The sequence below is a fragment of the Phascolarctos cinereus genome, unplaced genomic scaffold (genome assembly GCF_003287225.1).
Source record: "Phascolarctos cinereus isolate Bilbo 61053 unplaced genomic scaffold, phaCin_HiC Scaffold_4;HRSCAF=312, whole genome shotgun sequence".
Lineage (NCBI taxonomy): Eukaryota > Metazoa > Chordata > Mammalia > Diprotodontia > Phascolarctidae > Phascolarctos > Phascolarctos cinereus.
The window spans coordinates 310,556,496-310,581,429 of NW_027555847.1; the positions used below are offsets into that span (position 1 = coordinate 310,556,496).

Consider the following 24,934-nt stretch of genomic DNA (forward strand, 5'->3'; position numbering starts at 1 on the left):
TTCAGTAGGGATTACCTTGTATGGTATTGAGAAAAGATTTTAATCTTTTCTTTTTCTTGCTGATATTTTAATTACTGTATGTGTGTGCTGCATTTCTTGCTGTTATGTGGTTATGATATGGGAAAGTTGTACCAAAAAAAAAACCCTACACTACAATACTGATCATATGACCCCCCTCACATTCATTTCTTATTGGTTTATCAGAAATATTACACTGACTTTATTCATACTCTCTCCAAAAACTGTAAATATTAAGCTAGTTACTACAAAGTTTAATCCCCTCATATCTTTTAAGAAAGAACAAGATTAGTCAATCTCTATTTTGTTTTGATATTTGTCATTAAGAAAAATAATTGGCAAATAGAAATGGGCAGGACAAACATTATTGAGAGAGAATTTAGCCCACAGTAGGTGAAGATGTGATAAAGATATACCTAGATGCTTTAAGTATGTCAAAAATCTCAAAGATGGAGTAAGAAGCAAGTGACTCTTACCCTCCCTTATTGACCTCTGAAAGCCCAGAAAATATCACCCCAGGATAAACCCTGAAACAGCTGAGCCAGCAGAAAGATGGGGTGCGGAACTCTTGTAGCTCAGGAAGCTTGGGGGATTAATGGTAAAGGCCCCTCTTACTCTGGGGGAGGGGGAGCAGTACAGGGCAGGAGGTGTCCCAGCAAGCCAATGGCAAGCCCCACCTCAGCAAACCACGGGGAGATCTGAGCCCCAGGGTGGTGGAGCAGGCAAATGCCAACACCAGGACCCCCAAGTGCCTCAGCACAGGCAGGTGAACCAGTAGATATCAATTTGGAGAACCAAAAAAATTTGGAAAGCCCAATAAGCTTTTATGGAAGAGCTCAAGCAGGATTTAAAAGTCACATAAGAGAAGTAGAAGAAAAAGTGGGAAAAGAAATGAGAGATATGCAAAAGAAAGTCAAAAGTTTGGAAAAGGAAGGACAAAAATTGACTATAGAAAACAAATCCTTAAAAAATACAATTGACCAAAAAAAGTACACTGAAGAAAACAAATCTTTTAAAAATACAATTGGTCAAATGGAAAAAAAAAAGTACACTAAAAAAAACAAATCCTTTAAAAGTAGAATTGGCCAAATGGAAAGGAGGCACAAAAACTCACTGAAGAGAAGTCCTTAAAAAGTAAAATGGGCCAAATGGAAAAGGAGAGACAAAATCTAATAGAAGAAAACAGTTTGTTAAAAATAATAATTGCACAAGTAGAAGCTAATGACTCTATGAGATATCAAGAATCAGTCAAACAGAAAAAATAGAAGAAAATGTAAAATACTTCACTGGTAAAACAACTGACCTGGAAAATAGATCCAGGAGAGACCATTTAAAAATTATTGGTCTACCTGAAAACCATGATGAAAAGAAGACCCTAGGCAGCATCTTTCAGGAAATCATCAAGGAAGTCTGCCCTGAGGTCCTAGAACCAAAAGGTAAAATAGTCATCAAAAGAATCCACTGATCAATTCCAGAAAGAGATCTCAAAATGGAAACAGCAAGGAATATTGTAACCAAATTCCAAAATTACCAGGTCAAAGAGAAAAGAAACAATTTAAATATCATGGAACCATAATCAGGATTACACAGGACCTTGAAGCTTCTACATTAAAAGATCGGAGGGCATAGAATATGATATTCCATGAGGCAAAGGAGCTTGGATTATAACCAAGGATCGACTACACAACAAAATTAAGCATAATATTTTAGGGGAAGAGATGGACATTCAGTGAAATAGGGGATTCCCAAATCTTCCTGATGAAAACAGCAGAGCTCAACAGAAAATTTCATCTTCAAATACAAGATTCGAGAAGCATAAAAAGGTAAACAGGAAAGAAAAATAACATCAACATCTTATTAATAAGGACAAACTGTTTACATCCCTACAAGAGAAGATGACATTTGTAACTCTTGAGAACTGTATTATTATCACATTTAGAAAGGGTATACACAGAGGCCATGGGTATAATAAGTTGACTTCGATGTGATAATAAAACATCTTAATTAAGTGGTGAAAAGGGACTGTTCTTGGAGAAGAGGAAAGGAGGAGACAGATGGGTAAATTACATCACATGAATAGGCACAAAAACCTATTTGAGTAGAGGGAAAGAAGAGAGGGAGATGAGCATTATTTGAACCTTACTGTCCTCAGGTTTGGCTCACAAAGGGAATAACATAATCAGGTATAGAAATCTGACTTACTCTATAGGAAGTAGGAGGGGGAAAGGAAAAGAAAAGGGAGGAGTGGATAGAAGGGAGGGCAGACTGAGAGAGTCAGTAGTCGAAAGTAGAACTCTAGTGAGGAAGGAAGGGGAGAAAGAAAAGCATAAATGGGGAGAATAAGATGGAGAGAAAGACAAATAGTAATTGTAACTTTGATTTTGAGTGGGATAAACTCTCCCATAAAACAGAAACGGATAGCAGAGTGGATTAAGAACCATAATCCTGGGGCAGCTAGGTGACACAGTGGATAGAGTACTGGCCCTGGAGTCAGGAGGAACTGAGTTCAAATCCGGCCTCTGACACTTGACACTTACTAGCTGTGTGGCCCTGGGCAAGACATGTAACCCCATTGCCTAGCCAAAGAAGAAGGAGAAGGAGAAGAAGAACTATATTCTGCTAAAAGGTACCATAAGCAATGAAGTAATATCATTACTAAAGATATTTTCAACAAGTGATATAGCATCCAAATTCTTAGAGGAGAAGTTAAGGGAGTTACAGAAAGAAATAGACAACAGAATTATACTAGTGGGAGACTTCAGTCTCCCCTTCTCAGAACTAGATAAATCTGAACACAAAATAAACAAGAAAGAACTTAAGGAGGTGAATAGAATTTTAGCAGTTAGATATGGTTGACCTCTGGAGAAAACTGAATGGGGATAAAAAGGAATATATATTTTTCTTGGCAGTACATGGCACCTACACAAAAATTAACTGTGTAGTAGGGCATAAAAACCTCATAATCCAATGCAGAAAGGTAGGAATATTAAATGCATCCTTTTCAGATCATGATGCAATAAAAATTACATGTAATAAGGGGCCATGGAAAGATAGACTAAAAATTAATTAGAAACTAAATAATCTAATCCTAAAGAATGAGTGGGTCAAACAACAAATCATAGAAGCAATCAATAACTTCATCCAAGAGAATGACAATAATGAGACAACATACCAAAACTTATGGAATGCAGCAAAAATGGTCCTTAGAGGAAGTTTTATATCTCTAAACGTTTACGTTAGTAAAATAAGAGAAAGAAGAGGTCAGTGAATTGGACTTGCAACTAAAAGACCTAGAAAAAGAACAAATTAAAAATTCCCAATTAAATACCAAATTAGAAATTCTGAAAACCAGAGAGATTAATAAAATTGAAATAAAAAACTGTTGAACTAATAAATAAAACTAAGCTGGTTTTATGGAAAAAAACTAATAAAATAGATAAACCTTTGATTAATCTGATGAAAGAAAAGAACCAAATTACCAGTATCAAAAATAAAAAGGATGAATTCACCACCAATGAAGAGGAAATAAAAACAATAATTAGGAGCTATTTTGCCAAACTGTATGCCAATAAATTTGATAGTCTTAGTGAAATGGATGACTATTTACAAAAATATAAATTGCTCAGATTAACAGAAAAGGAAATAAAATACTTAAATAACCGTATTTCAGAGAAAGAAATTGAAAAAGCCATCAATGACTCCCTAAGAAAAATCTCCAGGGCCAAATGGATTTATTAGCTATTTCCATTAATATTTAAAGAACAATTAATTCCAATACTATATAAACTATTTGGGAAAATAGATGAAGAAGGAGTCCTACCAAATTCTTTTTATGATACAAATATGGTGCTGATACTTAAACCAGGAAGAGCCAAAACAGAAAGAAAATTATAGACCAATTTCCCTAATAAATATAGACAAATAAATATAGCCTAATAAATATAGGCAAAAATTTTTAAATGAAATATTAGCAAAGAGATTACAGCAACTTATCTTGAGGATAATATACTATGACCAGGTAGGATTTATACTGGGAATGCAGGGCTGATTCAATATTAGAAAAACTATCAGCATAATTGATCATATCAACAACAAAACTAACAGAAATCATATGATTATCTCAATAGATACAGAAAAAGCATTTGACAAAATACAACATCCATTTTCTATTAAAAACACTAGAGAGCATAAGAATGAATGATGTCTTCCTTAAAATAATAGCATCTATCTAAAACCATCAGCTAGTATTTTATGTAATGGGGATAAACTAGAAGCATTTCCAATAATATTGGGGTGAAACAAGGATGTCCATTATCACCACTGTCATTCAGTATTGTACTAGAAATGTTAGCTCAATCAATAAGAGAAGAAAAAGAAATTGAAGGAATTAGCTCACTCTTTGCAGATGATATGATGGTATACTTAGAGAATCAAGTAAAAATTACTTTAAATAATAAAAAAAATTTGGGAAAGTTGCAGGATATAAAATAAATCCACATAAATCATTGGCATTTCCATATATTACTAACAAAGTCCAACAGCAAGAGATAGAAAGAGAAATTTCATTTAAAGTTGCTGCAGACATTATAAAATATTTGGGAGTCTTGCATATGAACATAATTACAAAACTATTTTCACACAAATAAATTCAGATCTAAATAACTGGAAAAATATCAATTGCTCATGGGTAGGCCAACGTAACATAATTAAAATGACAATTCTACGTAAATTAAATTACTTATTTAGTGCCATACTAATCAAACTACCAAAAATTATTTTATAGATCCAGAAAAAAACAATAACTGCCTTCACCTGGAAAAACAAAAGGTCCAGAATATCAAGGGGAATTAATGAAAAGCAATACAAAGGAAGGTGGCCTAGTTGTACCAGATCTTAAATTGTATAATAAAGAAGCAATCATCAAAACATCTTGGTGCTAGCTAAGAAATAGAGTGGTAGATCAGTGTAATAGGCTAGGTATACAAGACACAATAGTCAGTGACTATAGCAATCTACTATTTGATAAATCCAAAGACTCCAGCTTCTGGGATAAGAACTCACTATTTAACAAAAACTGCTGGGAAAACTGGAAAATAGTATGGCAGAAACTGGGCATGGGCCAGCATCTTAAACCCTATACCAAGATAAAGTCAAAATGGGTACATGATTTAATTATAAAGGCTGATCCTATGTTAGGAGAGCAATGAATGCTTTATCTGTCAGATCTATGGAGAAGGCAAGAATTTATAACCAAACGAGAGAGAACATTATGAAATTCAAAATAGATGATTTTGATTACATTAAATTGAAAAGTTTTTGCACAAACAAAGGCAGTGCAACCAACATTAGGAAGGAAGCAGAAAGCTGGGAAATAATTTTTACAACCAGTGTCTCTGATAAGGGCCTCATTTCTAAAATATATAGAGAACTGAGTTGAATTTATAAGAATACAAGTCATTCCCTAACTGATAAATTGCCAAGGGATATGAACAGGCAGTTTTCAGAGGAAGAAATTAAAGCTATTTGTAGTCATATGAAAAAATGCTCTAAATCACTACTGATTAGAGAAATACAAATCAAAATGACTTTCAGGTACCATATCATACCTATCATGTAGGCTAACATGACGAAACAGGAAAATGATAAATGTTGGAGATGTGGGGAAATTGGAATGCTAATGCATTGTTGGTGGAGTTGCAAACTGATCCAGCCATTCTGGAGAGCAATTTGGCACTATGCCCAAAGTGCTATAATATTGTGCATGCTCTTTGACCCATCAATACCACTTCTAGGTATGTATCACAAAGAGATCATAAAAATGGGAAAAGGACCCACAGGTACAAAAATATTTATAGTATCTCTTTTTGTGGTGGCAAAGAATTGGAAATTGAGAGAATGTCCACCAATTGGGGGATGTCTGAACAAGTTATGATATATGAACATAATGGAATATTATTGTGCTATAAGCAATGATAATCAGGTGGATTTCAGAAAAACCTGGAAAGACTTACATAAACTGATGCTGAGTGAAGTGAGCAGAAGCAGGAGAATGTTGTACACAGTAACAGCCACATTGTGCAATGACTAACTTTGATAGACTTAGCTCTTCTCAGCAGTGCAAGGATCCGAGACAGCTCCAAAAGACTCACAATGGAAAGTGCTATCCATATCCAGATAAAGAACTTTGGAGTCTGAATGCAGATGGAGGCATACCATGCTCTCCTTTTCTTTTGTTGTTTTGTCTCTTCTTTCTCTTGGTTCCTCCCAATAGTTCTAATTCTTCTTTATATCATGACTAATGTGAAAATATTTTTGATATGAATGTATAAGTAGAGTCTATATTAGATTGAATGCCGTCTTAGGAAGAGGGGAGGAGAGGAAGGGGTAGAAAATTTAAAAGTTAAAATCTTATGGAATTAAATGTTGAAAACTAAAAATAAATAAATAAATTATAAAAAATATATTTTAAAAATCTCTAAGATTAGATGAATTACATTTTGAAGCATAGAAATTTTAGGGTGTAATACAAAACAAGGAACTATTATTGTCTTGGGTTTTTTAAATCATGTAGACTAGAAGAGATGCCAGAAAACTGGAAATGGGCAAATGTTCCCAATTTAAATGTGAGGGGGTATGAGATTCTGAGAACTGATTATTGTTGTTGTTGTTTTTTAAATTTCGATGTCTAGGAAAATTCTAGAAAGTACTATTAAATAGATGGTTAATGCACATTTAAGAATGATACTGAATACCAGCAAGGATTCTGAAAGAAAAAGTAATTGCAAAACAACTTTGTTGTTTTTTTTTTTGATAAGGTTAACAGATCAGGTAAATGCTGTAGACTCCATTTATCTGGGTTTTAATAAAGCATTTAATAAAGTTTGTCCTGGTGTATGTGTGGACAGGACATATGACAATATGGTTAGGTAAATTCATAGCAAATTGAATAACATTTACCCAAAGAGTATTAAATAATGGTTGCATGTGAACCTGAGGTTTAGACTCCAGTACTGTTGGACAGAACTCTGTTGTTGGCATTTCTCTGTACAATATTTTGATTGGTAATTTGTGAAGTCATTGGTCAATAAGAGTCAAACACATATTAAGCACCTACTAGGGATATAAAAAGAGGCAAAAGACCTGCCCTCAAAGAGATCACAAATTATTAGGGGAGATAGTAAACAAACAAATATATATATAAATAAACTATATGTGAGACAAGTAGAAAATAATTAAGAGAGAGAATGCACTAGAATTAAGAAGGGTTTAGAAAGGCTTCCTATAGAAGATAAAATTTTAGTTGGGACTAAAAGGTAGCTGGTAGGCCAAGATAAGGTAGGGAAGCATTTGAGGCATAGGGGACATCCGGAAAAAAATACCTGGAACTGAGAGATGGAGTGTCTTACTCATGGATCACAAGGAGATCAGTGTAGACAAGTACACACAAAGAGTGTGTAGCAGGGAGTGATGTATATTAAGACCAGGGTGGGGGCGGCAGTGGTAGCACAGAGAGTAGATTATAAAGGGTTTTGAACACCAGAGAATTTTTCCATTCGATCCTGAAGACAATAGGGAGCCACTAGAGTTTTTGGTAATATATCATAAAGGCATGGAGATGGTGCAGTGGATAGAGTACTGGGTCTGAAGTCGGAAAGACTCATCTTGCCAAATTCAAATCTGGCCTCCAACCTGGCCTCCACACTAGGTGTGTGACCGTGGGCAAGTCACTTCATGCTATTTGCCTTAGTTTCCTCATCTGTCAAATGAGCTGGAGAAGGACACAGCAAACCACTGTAGTATCTTTGCCAAGAAGACCCCAGATGGGGTCACAAAGTTTCAGACACAGCTGAAACGACCAAACAACAGCAATATGTCATAAGACTGGAGAGGGAGATTTGGGACCAAGTTGTGAAGGATGTTAGTAACACTGAAGTCGTATGTTGCATTGGTGGATTATACAAGGCAGAATTAGGGTTCCAAAGGATCTTGATGGTCGCCACCCTTGTTCAGGCACTGATCACCTCTTACGTGGGATTGTTATCTCCTCATTTGTCTTCCTATGACAAGGCTGTTGTACTGAGTACTAGGGATGCAAAGAAAGGCACCACATAATCCCTACTGTCAAGGAGTTCACAGCCTAAAGGGGGAGAGAACAGTGTGAACAACAATATCCAAACAAGATACAGATGGGAGAAACTGGAGATAATCAATAGAGAGAGAAAAAAAAATACTTAGCCTAGCTAATCTTCATTTCCTCTTTGGTAAAATGGGATGATTACTTACATTTACACTTTTTATTTTATTTTTCCTGTTCTATACTTAACAAACAATGATTAAAATGAGGACTTTCATATACACAATGTAATAGAAAAAAAAGATTGTAATGAAACTACCTATCTACTGCATACAGCTTGCTTTTTTTTAAATGTGTGATAAATTTAATATACAATGATAATAATTATTTACCTCATAGTATAGTTGTTAGGAAAATGCTTCCTAAACTTGAAAGCATTGGATAAATACTTTATGATTTCTTCATTTATTAGTATTATGCCCAGTATAAAAAGTTTATTTTATTCAAAACTTTCTTGATAATTATAGGTTTACTCTATCCTTGTTAGTCTCTGGCTGTAGGCGTTATAAGAGGGTGACAAATAATTGTAAGGAAGATTTGAAATCTTACTAGTGAAAACTACTTAAAAAAACTGGGGACTGTTAGCCATAAGCACAGCAATTGTGAGCAGTGTAGGATAGCTGTCTCTGAGTATTCGAGAGGCTTTTGTGGAAAGAGAGATTAAACTTGTTCTATGTGATTTCACCGAACAGATCTAGGATGAAGGCAAGTTAGGAGAGAAGCACATTTAAGTTCAACATAAAGAAGAACATTCCAACTATTAGAGTTATCCATAAATGGAGTGAATCTCCTTATGAAGTTATGAATTCCCCATTAGTTGTTGTTCATTCATTTCAGTCATGTCCATCTCTTTGTGACCCCATTTGGAGTTTTCTTTTTCTTTTCTATTTTTTAGGCAGTTGGGGTTAAGTGACTTGCCCAGGGTCACACAGCTAGTAAGTGTCAAGTGTTTGGTCTGAGGTTGGATTTGAACTCAGGTCCTCCTGACTTCAGGGCCGGTGCTCTATCCACTGCACCACCTAGCTGCCCTTCCATTTGGAGTTTTCTTGGCAATAATATTGGAGTGGTTTGCTATTTCCTTTTCCAGCTCACTTTACAGATGAGGAAACTGAGGCAAAAAGGGTTAAGTGACTTGCCCAGCATCAAACACCTGTTGTGTCAGATTGGGTTTGAACTTGGGTCTTGCTGATTCCAGGCCCAGAGTTCTATCCACTGCACCATCTAGTTGCTTTTCCCATCAATGGAAACCATTCAAAAGGCTGTTAGAAATGTTGTAGAATGAATTTAGCCTAAAATTCCCCATTGGTACCTGAATGATTAAGTTTAGTTATCTTGATTAAATTAACCAGTTAGTTATCCTGCATAATCCAATCACTTGCCATATCTTGCCAATTTTTTTTTCCATAAAATCTTTTGCATCTTTTTCCTTTTCTGTATTTACACAGCCACTGCTATCTTAATCCAGGTCTTCATCAACTTTCACCTAGACTATTGCAACATTATTCTAAAAGGTTTCCCTGCTTCTACACAATCTATCTTCCACACAGCTTCCAGGGTAGTTTACCCTACAGATCTAACCTTGTTACTCACCTATTCAGTAAACTCCAATTGTATCCTGTTGCCTCTAAGATCAAATATAAGCTATTTTATTTGGCTTTTAAAGCACTCTATAATCTAATCTCTTTTTACATAACTCTTCTTCTCACTCTGTAGTCCAGTCAATAAATAGCCTTCTCTCTGTTCTTCACACATGGTGCTCTATCTCCTGCCTCCCTAACTTTACCCTGGGTGTTTGTCATCCATAAAATGTACTGTCTTCTCACTTTTGCCTTATAGAAGCCCTCACTTTCTTCAAGATGGAGCTCTACACCATCTTCTACATACTACCTTTCCAAGAGTCCCTTAATTTTTAGTGTATCCTCTCTCTAACTACCTAGCATTTATTTTGTACTTGTACATTAAGTTATGTAGTAGAAAAAATTATATTGTCCAGGAAAAACATGGATGAAAAATGGATGTCTCTATAAACATTAGGTTATTTTGTTTTGGTAGAATATTTTGTAGTTATTTATGTAAATTATGCTTGTGTCTTAGGTTGGAACCCAAGTATTTTATGCATTTTGTTATTTTGAAGGAAATTTCTTTTTCTAGTTCTTCCTGGATTTTGTTAGTAAGATATCAAAAGACTGATGCTTTCTAATGGTTGATCATGTATCACTTTGTTGAAATTTAATTATTTCTATTACTTTTTTCATTGAACTTCAAGTTGTTTAAAGGTCATATCATATGCAAATGCAGATTGTTTTTATGTTTCTTATTCCCTCAGTTTCTTTTTCTTATCTTATTACTAATAAATTGCCTTCAATTTTAGTGCTGTATCAAGTGAGAGTGGAGATAATGGACATCTTTGCTTTATCCCTGATTTTATTGAGAAACTTCTACATTTCTCATCTTCATTTTCTCCATTGCAGATAGTAGCTTTTGACTTAAAATTGATACCTATAATCATAATGAAGAAAGATCCATTTATTCCTTTGCTTTTTAGAATTTTTTACATCAATTGATGTATTTTGTTGAAGGCTATTTTTCTTTATCTGTAAATATAGATGTGATTTTAAAAATTTTTGTTACTAATATGGGTTATTAGGTTTAGAGTTTTTCCCTAATCCTTGCATTCCTATCGTAAATCCAACCTGATTATAGTGAGTAATTTTTGGTTATAATTGTATAGCCTCTTTGCTAACATTTCATTCAATGTTTATTAGTTGTAGTCTTTCATTTTCTATTTCTCAACTTTTTCTCTTTTTTCTAATATCATTGGCCTATTTATCTCATGGAAAAGGGATTGGTAAGCTGTTTTCTGTCTCCATTTTTGCATATGGTTTATTATTGTAAAGATTAATTTTTCTCTGAATGTTTCATAAAATTCACTTATTTAAAAAAAATCTGTTCTAAGGTTGTTGTTGGTTTTTTCCTTTAGAAACTCACTTATAGTTTGCTTAGTTTCTTTCCTTGAGATTATGTTACTTACCTTCTCATTTCTTGTGTTATTCTTCTGGGGGTTTATACTGGGTTTATATTTATAAACTTAAAATTACACTAAGACTTTTGGGACACCTTGTATTTTTATATATTCAGAATTTTCATTTAACTTATCAATTTTGTTGGCATATAATTGGGTATAATAATTTCTAGTAGTTTTTAATTTTTAATTTTTTGTAAATTCCTCTTTCTAATTTTTTAGTTTGGTAAATTGTAGTTTTCCGCTCCTTTTTTCATCAAATGAGATAATGCTTTTTGTATTTAAAATTGTTCCCAAATTTTATCATCTCAGTAGTACTTTATTTTCAATTTTGTTTCTTTGATTTAGAGGGTTTTTTAATTTTATTATTTGTTTAGAGGTTTTTAATTTGTTGATTTTTTTAGTTTTTTTCTAGTGACACATTCAATTTCATTGATGCTTCCTTTTGTTCTTTTGATATTAGTGTTTAGAGATAAAAAATTTCCCCTAAGGATTTGCTTTACCTGTATTCTACAAATTTTGGTATACTGTTTCATGGGATCATAGATCTTAGAGGTCATTGAGTCCAAACCCCTCATTTTATAAATGAGGAAGCTGAGGCCCTTATGTTAATTGACTTGCTAATTGGTCACATAGGTAATTATTGGTAAGGCTGGAATTCAAATCCAATTTACCATACTATCTCTTTATCATTATTTTCTTTTCATGATTTGTTATTTAATCCATTCATTATTTAGTTACATACTTTGTTCTCCACTTGTGTTTGAATCCTTCAGGTTTTTCCTATTAATTATAATTTTTTTTGCTCTAGAATATAGTTTTTGTACAGATATCATACAATACTTAAAAAATATTATTCCCATTCAGTAATTACAAATGGTTAATAATATCTAATTTTGCTAATATTCTGTTGTGAATCTCAACTTATTTCCTATAAGCTGTTATGTTAAATTTGTCTGAGTCTAAAAGAAATATGTTGAAGTCTCTAATAATTATTAATTAATCAAGATCTTACTGTAATTTAGTTAGCTTTTCTTTAAGTACTTAGAGGCTATGCTATTCGGTAGAAGTATATTTAATACTTATATAATTTAATTATCTATGATGCCTTTATATAGTATTATTTCACTCTTTGTCTCTCTTAACTACCTCTATTTTTTTTTTTTGGTTAGGGAATGGGGTTAAGTGACTTGCTCAGGGTTACACAGCTAGTAAGTGTTATGTTTCTGAAGTCAGATTTGAACTCAGGTCCTCCTGACTTCAAGGCCAGTGCTCTATCCACTGCGCCACCTAGCTGCCCCTGTAAAACAATTTTAAATGTTATGATAATATATGAGACCTTAGTAGTACCAACCCTTAAAATGGATCACCATTGTATCTTCTACCCCTTAAGCATAGTCATGGGAGAAAAATGAAATATTTGGAAATACTTTTTTAATTGATTCACTAACCTTTTAATAATGTTTTATTCAAATACACTATTGAAATGAAGTTGGAGAGATTTGTTGAAAATAGTTGAAATAAAACTTGGAGTAATTTCTAAATTGCTGTATCACAGTTTTAAATTATTTCTTTAGAAGCTGACCATTTTATTCTCTGGGGATGACCAGCTTATTGTTATGAGAAAATGGTTCCCTCTTGGTTTTCCCAATGATGTGTTTGTTTAAAACCGGTTTAGTTTCCCTGTTAATGGCAGAAGGGATATTTAGGTCTTATAACTAAAACATTTTAAAAGCATATGCTTCTTTTGCTTTTCTTCTTTAGAGAACTTGGACATACATACTTCAAAATAGGGAATTCTTTGCCAAATTTCAACATAGAAATTCTTAACTTTTCTCAGAATGTTACAGAATACCAAATCTAGTACCATTTTTGGTGGCCTAAGGAGAATGATTAATTGATTAGGAACCCTTTACAGAGGTGAAAGTTCCATCATTTAAACCTTGCATACATTATAATATTACTTTATTTATTTTTTGCATTTGTCCATGTACCCAGATGCCTTTCATTGGTAGGTAAATTTTAAATAAATCAAATTACAGGAAAATGAATAAACCAGAGCGATTATTCACGTGTTCATTAAGTTATGGAAGACCAATGCCCTTCTATGTTTCTCATTGATTCACAGCATTTTGGCATTGGAAAGAATATTAAATGTTATCTAAACCTCCTCTTATATGATTTATTAATGTCCTCTACAAAATACATGACTCTTGAAGTGGCTTTCCAGTCTAGGTTATATAAACATACCATTTTCTGTACCCTCTCCCCTATTTAATTGATTTCTTATCTTCATATTATACTGAAATTTACTTCAGAACTAGGGACATTTTAATGATTGTAAGAGTATAAGTTCTTTTGATGAAATGTATGTAATGTGTATGTTTCTCATATTTATCCATAATGGAATTTAAATAGGAATTAAATTTAGGAGCTAAATATTTGATCTGCAGTAAATGAAAAATAATTTTAGAAAAAAATAGCTCTATAAGAACTCTTTATTTTGCAGCATATCATGTCCAAGAATATAATCAAAGACTTATACTGTTTTGTGATATCGTTGCTTTTAGAGTTCCTTCCATCATTGCTGATAGTAACCTTTGCATTCCTGTCTGTTCTTTGAAACTCAGGTTAATGTATTATCATTCATATTCCTTGGCCACATGTGTTCCTTTACTATGAATCTCACTACCATTGGACTTTGAGTTTGTGCCTATTCTTTCCCTCTCTTGGGCTCTGAGTGTGTTTGTTGGAGAGTGTGCCTCTGATGTTGGAGAAAATGTTATGTTCTTGCTATTAAATTTGAGTAAATGTCTTTGCTAAAGAGCCTAGTCTATTGGTCATTTATGAGGAAGTACATTGGTGAGGGCTCATGAGTTAGCATTTAGGAGGATACTCACTTATAAGATTACTCCTAGAACCCTTGGAAGAATGACAGTCACCCTTTTAGCAAATCAGTCTACCAGTGATGGTGTGAGTTGAGCAAGTGAAGTGTGAGCAGCTATTACAATTATTTTAATTCTTTCAGTAATATCAATACCTTTTCCTTTTACTCTTGCCTACAAGTGTGAGTAGGAGAGCTTCCTACTTAATTTTATGACTTCCCAAGAAAGTCTGTTAAACCACTTAATGGTGTCACCTTGTTCTATAGTCATCATGAAGCTCAAAGAATAGGAAGGAAAGGAGAGTTTTAAGGATTCTAAGTATTTGTACCACTTATTTTATATTATCGCTTCTGTTTTAGCCATATATGAATTTGGATTATTTTGTAAATTGTCATATAAAGTATAGATATACTAAAATAGAAAATCCATTGTTATCTGAAAGCAGACTTTTCAATTTTTCTAAAATAAATATTTCATTTTTCTTTATAAAAAACTTATAGTTCAGAAAATTTATTAATAAACAATGAGTTTTTAACTCTACATTTTCATTAAATGCTAAAAGCCAAATTAAACAATCCCCTATCTTCCATCTTTAAATCCTGTGCTCACCTGGAATGGACCTCCCCTACTTACACCCAATCCATCTATTTTTTGAAAGTCTGACACTTCCGTGAAGCCTTCCCCAATCAGCCCAATTGGAAGTGATCTCTTACCACCACCACCAATTTCTCATAGCAGATTGCCCGAACCTCTCTGTGATAACATCAATATCTCCTAGGGCTCTCCCTCCCCCTGCAACATGAACTAGGCTAATTTTTCCAGATGGTAGATTCCAGCAATATTAACATAACTTCTTGGTCACTTGAGGGCATAAAAAGGTACACCTACGTGGAGTCAGAGCCCTTCAGACTTGGTGGATGTCCCAAAACCAAATAAGCCACTGTACCCTGATCCGCTGACCAGACAGATTTCCATATGGAAATGAAATGAGAGGGGCCTGTACTGGAATGTCTTTGTTGCTTATCCTTTCTATGTTATGTCTAAGTAAACTTCCTTTAGTTTAATATTGAATAACCCCCGAGAACCTCATTTTGTCCCAAGATCAGACCTCAATTAACAGGCACCAACCTGAGTCTGCCCTACCTCTAACTCTCTTCCTTCTACTATCTCCTTCTTCCTTGCATCGTAGTTATTTATGTATGTGTCTTTCCTCTCATTATATTATAAGCTCCTAAGAAAGCAGAGTCTTTGTCCCCTACATTTCTGAAACCCTAGCATAGTAAAGTGTATGGAAAGCTGTTAATAAATGTTGGAAGAATGAATAAATTTGCAGCTTGAGTTACTGGGAATGGACCATTTTTGGACAATTTGACTCAAAGGGAAAGCTATTTGCAAGGTCATCTTTGTGACCTTATAGACGTCTTTTGAATTTTCTGGAGTTCCTTATCTGTTAAATAAGGGTGTTATAGTAGGAGCTCTTTAATGGGCTTTCCTGCTTTAAATCCTATGATTTGTAGTCAGCATTGCCATATGAGAAAGCCCCTAACCATGAGAATGGTCTGCCATCCAATGTCTACTCCCCATGTACACACTCAGAACTGCATTTCTGAGAAAATGAGAAAATATGCATATGCCCTTTAGAAAATGAACATCTTTCTTTTCTTTTTCTTTCTTCCTTTGTTCCTTAGTTGCTTTGTTCTTTTTTCCCTCACTCCTTTCCTCTCTCACTCCCTGTCTTTCCTTCCTTCCTGTCCTTTGTTCCTTCCTTTCTCCTTGTCTTTCCTTTCTTTTTTTCCTATCCTTCCTTCCTTCTTTCCTTCCTTCCTTCAGTGACTGAGTCATGCCCAGGCTAGAAGTGCAGTGGCCACTTGCTGCTGATCCCATTACTAAGTGGCACAGAAGCCCCTCCTTAGGCATCATGGTAGTCCCCTGTTCCAGGGTGCTCACCATGTTAATGCCAGACTCAGTGAGAATAACCAGTTGACTTGGCCAGATGGATCTCAGGATCCAGCTTCACTCAGCCTCTCCAGCAGCAAAGATTACAGGCTTGTAATCCACTATACCTGGGCTAGAAAACTTATTCCTGGTTAACCCTTTGATCTTGAATAGTTCAATCCAGAGGTTTCAGTTACATTTTCTTTTTGTTTTGTTTTGTTTTGTTTTTTAGTGAGGCAATTGGGGTTGAGTTGCCCAGAGTCACACAACTAGGAAGTATTATGTGTCTGAGGCCCGAATTGAATTCAGGTCCTCCTGACTCCAGGGCCGTGCTCTATCCACTGCACCAGCTACCTGCCCCTCAGTTACATTTTTAAAAGTCCCAAGTTTCAGTTTGTTTGAAAGGCTGCCAATCTTTGATTCATTCATTCATTCAATAAACATTATTAAGTACCTACAGTATTCCAAGGCATGGTGGCAAAGTTCCCAGTTTAATATGGAAATAAGATATACAGATAACAGTAGTACATAAAAAGTACATTAGAGAGTTGCAAAAATAAAAATACTTTGTGGAAGTGTGTGAGGGAAAAGGTTATTAAAGCCTATTTAGGTCTGTCTGGGCCAAGCCAGTGGCACTCAGCAGACAAGGAGTTTCAGGGGAGCACTTCTGAGCACAAACTTTTCTGTGGAAGTATTCTAGGGATTGCTGTGTGACATTCCAACATAATAGTTTCTAACCTCTAGAGAAAAGCCAGAAAGGAAAGGAGGAGGATTTTCCTTTGCTTCCTTAAGATCTTAGTCTTCACAGTCAGACACCCTCCCCCCCACACACAAGAAACCCCTTCAGAAAGGCCGTGGGTCATTCCCCATCGCCTGCATTCTGTTGTGCTGAGGAGAAGCAGCATGGGGCAGACTAGCACAGACCTGGGCCCTAAGATCAAAAAAGGTCAAAAGCTAGGGCCCGCCACACACTTCAGTGTTACCCTGAACAAATCCCTTTTCCTTTCTCCAGCAGTTATCATATCTATAAAATGAATGCTTATAAATACAAGTATGAATCTCTGTAGATTTTGGCTGCTTGTTTCTTCACATAAAAGACCAGGAACCTGACAAGGTTATTAGGAGAAATAAAGTCCTTGCCCTCTAGGTTTAGCTTTATCTCTGTCTCCCCTACCCATTTATCTTCCTGGCTTTGCTTGTGATTCTTTACTTCTTTCTTTACTTCTTCCACTTGGGGTTATTTTATACAAATTAGGTTAAATATGTAAAAAATGATAATTCTGTCTGTAAGTTCAGGTTTTTTTGGATACCAGGGCACTGAATGATCTTATTGATCTTAAATCATCAAACAAGTATTTTGCACATGAATTGTTTTATACTCTTTCTTAGTATTACATGTTCTATGCATCTGACTTTCTAAGGGAAGATACAAGATTGAAGTATTACTTTCAATGCATTAATGTTTGCCATCTGATAAGAATATTCTATTCACTCCAGAGTGGTAGACTAATATTGAAAATGCATATTCAGGAAAATATTACTTGGGAGACTAGATGATCTTTGCTTATTTGAAATACACATAGGTATAGTCTTACTTAAGATATAACAAAAAATATGTATGACTCAGTTGGATTTATACCATGCAAATATGGTTCTCTATTAGAAAAGCAAAAGTATGTTTAATTATATAAATAGTAAAAATGTGATTGTATAAATAAATGCATAAAAGTCCTTCAATGAAATGTATCAGTGCTAACATCCTTTAGAAATAAAAGGTGGTATTATGGAAAGAATTCCTTTTAGATGGTAAGGTCTTTCAGATGTTCCTGTTTACTGATGACAATATGATCATTGCACTGAGCTCCATCATACTACAGAGTTTCTCCAGTAAATTTCATGACCACTTAAAAGAGATCAGCCTAGGAATTTACAGAAGTAAAACCCAAGTAAATGGGGTAACTTCAGGCAAGGTAATGGAGTGAAAATTTTGAAATGAACCCAGCTATCTCCCTGACTACTCCAAAAACATTAATATGCGTTCCAAAGGAAGTTAAAAAAAAATCAAAAAAGGGGGGGAAATGAGTGTCCTTAATGTGATCTCTGAAGGAAAAAACAAACAGCAAAAGGATCTTATTGTCTTCCTAACTCTGAGGGAATGATTAAGCAAAACAAACAAAAACCAAAAACTTTTGAATATAGTGAAGAAATTATCATATCATGGAAGCCTTATACAAAACTCCAGAATAATTGTGTACCAACTACAACTAGGACTTTCAAGAAAAAAACAGACTGGAGGGCCCAATAAACAAAATGAAGAAAAAGTTACATAGAAAGGAGTGAAGGGGAAATAACAACTATTTCTTGTAATTCAGATGCCATACAAGATTATTCAAACATAGGGGACTAGGCAGGGGAAGATAGGCTAAAGGTAGGAAGCAACAGAAAGAGAGAAAAATACAATATCTGCCAATGTAAGTCTAGTTTGGGAGAAAAGGGAATTGGGAAATAATAGAATTAGAGGGTTTTCTTCAAGTATAACAAACCACTAATGCTAAATACTGATTCATTTTTACTCCTTTTCTGTTTCTTCTAAAGGTCAGGGAGGGGTGGGTATAAACAGAATTTGTTTGAAGGAAAAACAAGCTTAAAAGTTAAGCGTGAATGTAAATGAAATTAACCTACTTATTAAATTGAAGAAGGTGTCAGAATGGATTAGAAAGCAAAACCCAACAATATGTTGTTTACAAGAAGGGATAGAATAGGGACTGGACTTAATATTTCATTAGTAGGAGGATATTCTAGGTGAGGAAGCTGTCTCTACCAATTTCTCTGCCACTTAAATTTAGAGTCACTCAGGGTCACTAAGAGGTAATGCTTGTTGCCTTGACTTGATATAAGATATGAATAGCCATTAACTACAGGTTTAAAATACCATATAGCAATGTGATTTAATTCTGTAAAAGGCTTCATTTAGTGTGGCTTTTATTAATTTGCCACATCCTAATTTCTTAATTGGCTATATATCTTTACTTATTATTTTACTTACTAATTTTTGACTCTTTGGGGTTGGTACTTTGAGAATATTACCTCTAAGAAGAATCTTACATAGCAAATAACAGAGCCATTTATAAATAAATAAAAGTAAACTTGACATCGTGGCAAAGTTGAAAAAAGTGGTAACATTAATTAAGCAATGAGACAGAATTTTAATGGATAATAAAATGCATTATTATTACTTATGTTACTAGGACTGCTCTAAGATGAAGTACTGCTCTAAAACAAATATCAGATTTGCACCATGATGCAAAGGATAGTTAGGAATTCTGAAAAAAAAATTATATTTTATACTTGTTTTTAACTAAAAATCTAAGTCTTTTCCCTACATTTGCAGTTTTAATAGTAAAACCCAGAACATTTTCTCTCATATTTGTTTGAAGTTTTCTTCTCTCACATTCACCGAAAAAGGTAGTCCATACGAGATCTATAAGCTCCCAGCCAGTTTAAAAAATGAACAGATCTTATGCCCTCTATTTTAAGTGTTTATTACTTAGATCTTGGCCTAGACAAGAATGTATACTTTATAAGTTGCTTCTATCTAAAAAAGCATGTAAAGTCTAATGGTGGGAATTTGTGTGAATACCCCTCATATTCCACCACCTAAGCTTCTTCTAATTGTTTTCCAGGCTAGCCCTGTACAAATAAGATGGCTGTGGCAACTCTCTAACTCGCTGTCTATGTGCATGGAAACTTCAAAGAATAATAAAGTTATGTTGCTCGTTCATAGTCCCTAGGCTCGAGCATAAGTTATTTATATTTTCCAAAGTTTTCTAACATTTATTTAGGCTCACAGTGAACAAGAGAATGTTTCCAATCCCTGCCCAGGATATTTAGCTAATAATCAATTCTCTTTGATGCCATAAAAGGAGAAAAAAAATACATACAATTAGCATATTTATCAAGCATCTGCTATATGTTCTTTAAAGTGAAAGTTAATGCTGTAGACAATAGGTTTAACTAATGGAGAATTGTAGGAGTTTCGAAGTTGTAACTGACCTTAGTGATGGCCCAGTCCAATTGCTTCATATGTACAGATAAAGGACAAAGGCCCAGAAATATTGTTGCTTTCTTAAAGTATAGAGTCAGTGGTAGAATTGGGCCTAAAACATACCTATCCTGGCTCCCCATCCAACACTCTTACCAAAGTATTGAGGATTTGGGGGGAGGCTAATACTTCTTTTCAGTCATTGGTTCACCACCACCACTACCACCACCATTATTACAAGCAAAGACCTTGATTTAAAAAAAAAAAATTTTAAACTTTTAAAAAATACTTCTGCAACAGAGGTGAAACAGAAGTGAATAAAAATTCCGTAGGTAAGGACTCCTAACCAAGAAAAGATTTCTTTCCAGAGTAATAGTGTAGATATTATATTGATACAACTTACCAGTTGATAACTTTTCCTGTTACTGCTGTACAGTTTAGGTGACTTTGTAATTTAAATAAGGACTTTCACAATATAAGATTTCATGTTTGCACCTTGAATTGCATCTGAAAGCAAATAGCAGTATTTCCTTTGTAACTTCTACTACAAGTAAGTTAACTTTCATTTTAGACATTACTGCTCTGTCTATACAGGTTAACAAAGTGGTGTGAGGTTTTGGGGGTTTTTTGAGGGGGGGAAGGGAGACATTGAGACCTGTGATTCCATCAGTGTAAGGGAATGAGGAGACCTCCCCCTCCCAAATCCCAAAGCTGATATGCAAAGGTTAGGCAAGTTACTTTTTAGGTAGTCAGCTCAGGCATACAGATATTAAACAACTGGTCCAAGGTCAGGTAGACCTTTGTGTGTCCTGGGCAGGACATAACCCATTCACCATTTGACTCTCAGAAGTGGATAACTGAGAGGCATTTATCCAGGTTATTTAAGTGTGAATAATGACCCAGCAGGTATTATGTTCTAAGTACTACAAAACATTTTAATAATTTTTACTCTAGTTTGCAAGTAGATGTGACTTGAATTACCTGGATGACTGTTAGTTTTCTACTTTATTTCACATGTACATAAAGTAGTTTAATCCAAATATATAAGTAGTTTTCCAAATTTTCCCTAATACAATACACAATGACAGTTTCTAAAAGGACAAGAAGAAAAGGACAATAAGAACAAAAAAAAAAGGTAGAGAGAGAGAACTGAAAAGGAATTCTTTCTAACCCTTTCCTCAATTTTATTACTCCTTAGGGACCTGCTGGTTCACAACGATCACCACATACAAGGTCCCTATCTCCCAAGCCCAACAATCCCATGATGGGACCTTATGGTCAGGTAGGAGGGACACAGGAAATACTTTAAAATACGTTACTCCAGAATGCCATATTTAAGATGAGAAATTTCTCATTTTAAATGTTTCATTCAATTAATACTGAATCATCTTTCAATTATAGATAGGAACATTGAAAAAATTTTTTTAAATTTTATTTTGTTCTAGGATCCTTCTAAACTTTTCAACATTTGACTTTGAGTAATACATTTAACATAATTTCCATGATTTTTTTATTTCACAGTCAAATTCTTTAAATTACATAGTACTATTTTGTTATCCATCTTTATTTTTCCATGTTTCCCAAACTGCTTTTTCAATTATAATCTGAACAAATGAATTACTTGAAATGACACTTTTTGAGAGATGTTATACACCTCTACATAAACATTGAATCAAATATTTGATTCTTAATAATTTCAAGATATTTCAAGAAGCTAAGACATTTTTGGAAATAAAAAAAGTAAAAAGATGAGCTGTTTCTGACCCATATTATACTGCAGTGAAATAGATGAGCAGAGGAGAAAAGAATCAACTCTTAGGACAAGATATTTAAGAATGAATGTTCATAAATGATTACATTTCTTGCACTGAGCAAATGAATGTGAAAGTTAAGGAATACTATAAGTCTTAACTAAAGAACTTTATAAAAATTGCCAATTGACTTGGGGGGGGAATTAATTTGAGGGCAGAATTTCTTTATGATTTGAATAGGAGAGATGATAAAACTAACCTACAACCCAGTGGTTAGGGAGAATAAAATGTTCTCCTGCAATTAGCAATTGATTGCAAGCTAGTTATTGTGAAATCTCCAACTGGGAAAAGAACAATGAAAGATGGTGTTGACTGGGGAAAGGCAGAGCATTCTGTGGCATTGGGGAGCCCTTCCAGGGAACTTAGTAGTTAGGCAACCAGGGAAGGATGGTACCTATTTATCTGTGGCTCTCCCCCACTTTGGGAACAAAAGAGAGCTTTGCATAATTTCTTTTTTATGGGTAACTCTTTCATTCTTAAGTACTTCAAGGATCACTAATTTTGTAGGTATGGGTGCTCTCCACCCAGAGACTTATTAAAACTTTTCTACAACTTTTACTAGATGATTTACTAGTTTCTATGGCTGAAAAAGTCATTACTCTATAGCCTACTTGTAGTTCCTTTGAATTTAGCTTGACTTCTCTGCTGACAGTTAGGTACCAGCTTGTACCATGAAGCCTTTCTAGTTTGGTTGGGACCTCTCCACTGCCCCAGCCTTCCCAGACCCAGGCCTGGGCTGGTGCCTAAGAAACATTATTCTTGCACATGCAAAATGAGTGGCTAAGCACAATTCAAAATCTTGAACAGAGGACCAAATTGTTCATTTAATTTAGAACTTTGTTTTGCTGGTTAGTCAGACACTTAATAATACCGGGCAAAGGTGGAATACTTGATAATTCTGTCTGGTCATAGAAACAAAAGTTTAAAACAACAACAAAATTTGTGTATGCGCATACACACACACACTCCTATATAGTAAAAAATGAAATTAAAATTTCACAGTTTTTGAGTAATTGTATAAAATCCCACCATCTCTGCCACTTCCTACCCATGTAATATTGAGGCACATGACTCCCTGCGCCTTAGTTTCCTGATTTGTCAAATGAGGATGTTGGACTAGATGACTGGTAAGGGTCCTGCCAGCTCTGAATTCATGATCCTGTGATCAGTGTAAATGCTAAGCCAGAGAAGAGAGTGAGAGGAATGTTATCTATATCAGCATTACGAATTCCATGAAGCCGTTGTTGAATCAGAAAGAAGCTTTATTAACAACCTGGGAAGGCCTGGCATCCTTCATGTGTGAGTGCATGCATGGGAGAGCACATGTATTGACAAATGTACAACTTTTCATTCCCTGTTCCCCATTGGAATTTCTTTCCCTTGTTTCCTCATTTGCTGAACACTATAGAGGTTAAAGCCTATCCCAAGCCCCTAATTACATCTCCCGCTCCTCACAATTCAGCGACCCCGCCCTTACTTGGGAACACCCCTTTTGATGTTAATCTGTACCTAACCTCAGAACTGGTCCATTCACCACCAAGAGTGTTTTCTTATTCTAATATATCTCCCTTTGTTCAACTTCCACCTAGCCCCCAGACTGCATTCCTTAAGGTTCCACTTGACTTTTATGGAAATAATAAAAAAAAAAACTATTTCTCACATTCCCTCCCAGTTTAAACTGACTCCAACCTCTGATTGAGAAACAGAAGCAATATCTACATATTCCCTAGGAACTGAATTTATGATATCATTGGCATCAGGACCTCCCAGAAGAGAAAAATCCTATCAGTGCACATCCCTATCTTCTCAGCCACATACACTCTTAAAGGGCTTCCTAGAGCACTGAGAAGTGACTTGTCTAGGGTCACACAGCCAGTGTAAATAAGAAGCAGCATGGTGTATGAGATAAAGCATTGGTTGTGGGGCAAGAAGGAGCTGAGTTCAAGTTCAGAAAATTTGCCCTAAATTAGTGTTATTACTGTCATCGTTAATAACTACTCAGTGACTCCCAAGGATCTGTGATATTATTGATAGGCAAATTCCTGCTAATGATGCAGATTGCAACCCACCTATGTCTGCTCATCCTGCAAAGCCCTTGATTGTGTCTTTTCCCATGAAATGTTGACTGCATGGGTCAACTTGGCCCTTGTTTGAGTTTTTGTAACATCTCTAGGATACTAAGTGGAACACATGGGCTGTATATCAGTCATGCCTTACTCTCACTATGGGGCCATTTCATTTCCTTTTTGATCATATATTTAGTGGCATCCTATATACTACATATCATTTTGTAATTCCTTGTTTGGCACACACACACATGCAACACACACCTTGCGCCTCTCCAGTAATGATAATACGTATTTTAATTTCTATGCAATATTAAGGGTAAAGTCAGAATTCCCGTATTCTTCAGTAAAAGTCTCAAAGCAAATCCACTAGATGACATGATACTAATTTCCTTAAGAGGTTTTATTTTAGAAAAGGTATGAAATAGTATGATAACTATCTTTAAAATATAACACTTAGATTTTTGAATTTCACAGCAGTGTTATATGCTCTTTTTTTTTAATAGCCTTTCATGTCACCTCGGTATCCTGGAGGTCCAAGACCACCACTGAGAATACCTAACCAGGTAAGGCCTCTCTGAAATATGAATTTGCATTATAATTCAGTAAAAAAAAATTCTGAATTTTTGAGAAATATCAAAAAATTATATCTGTACTTTTAAATATTACTTTTACTGTGATACCTAAGCACCTTATGCTTTTTTCATTACATAATTTTTCCTCAAAAAAAATCATAGAATTTAAAGCTGCAAGGACCTTAGAGATTACCTAGTCCATTTCTCTGATTCTGTTAATGAGGAAAATTTTGAAACCCAAAGAGGTTACCCTGAGATTATACAGTTAGTGACAGAGTCAAATCTGACTTCCAATTGTATGTCTTCTGACCATTCCTTCCACAACACCATTCTGAAAAATTGTGTAAATGTTAGTTAAATATTGCCAGTTAAAGCCTTAGTATACAGTGAATGTTGTTTAAAAAAATCATCATTAACCTAATTTTTGTCATTTATTTTCATGTTAC

General features: G+C 34.7%; 1 protein-coding gene across 5 annotated transcripts in view; it reads left to right on the forward strand.

Moving 5' to 3' along the window:
* SSBP2 (single stranded DNA binding protein 2) overlaps positions 1-24,934 on the forward strand; it is a 414,697-nt gene that overhangs the window by 315,632 nt on the left and 74,131 nt on the right. For all 5 annotated transcript variants that reach the window (XM_021007765.2, XM_021007760.2, XM_021007774.2 and 2 more), the window contains one exon: positions 24,420-24,479. In XM_021007765.2, the coding sequence (XP_020863424.1) occupies positions 24,420-24,479 (60 nt within the window). The remainder of the gene's footprint in view (positions 1-24,419; positions 24,480-24,934) is intronic.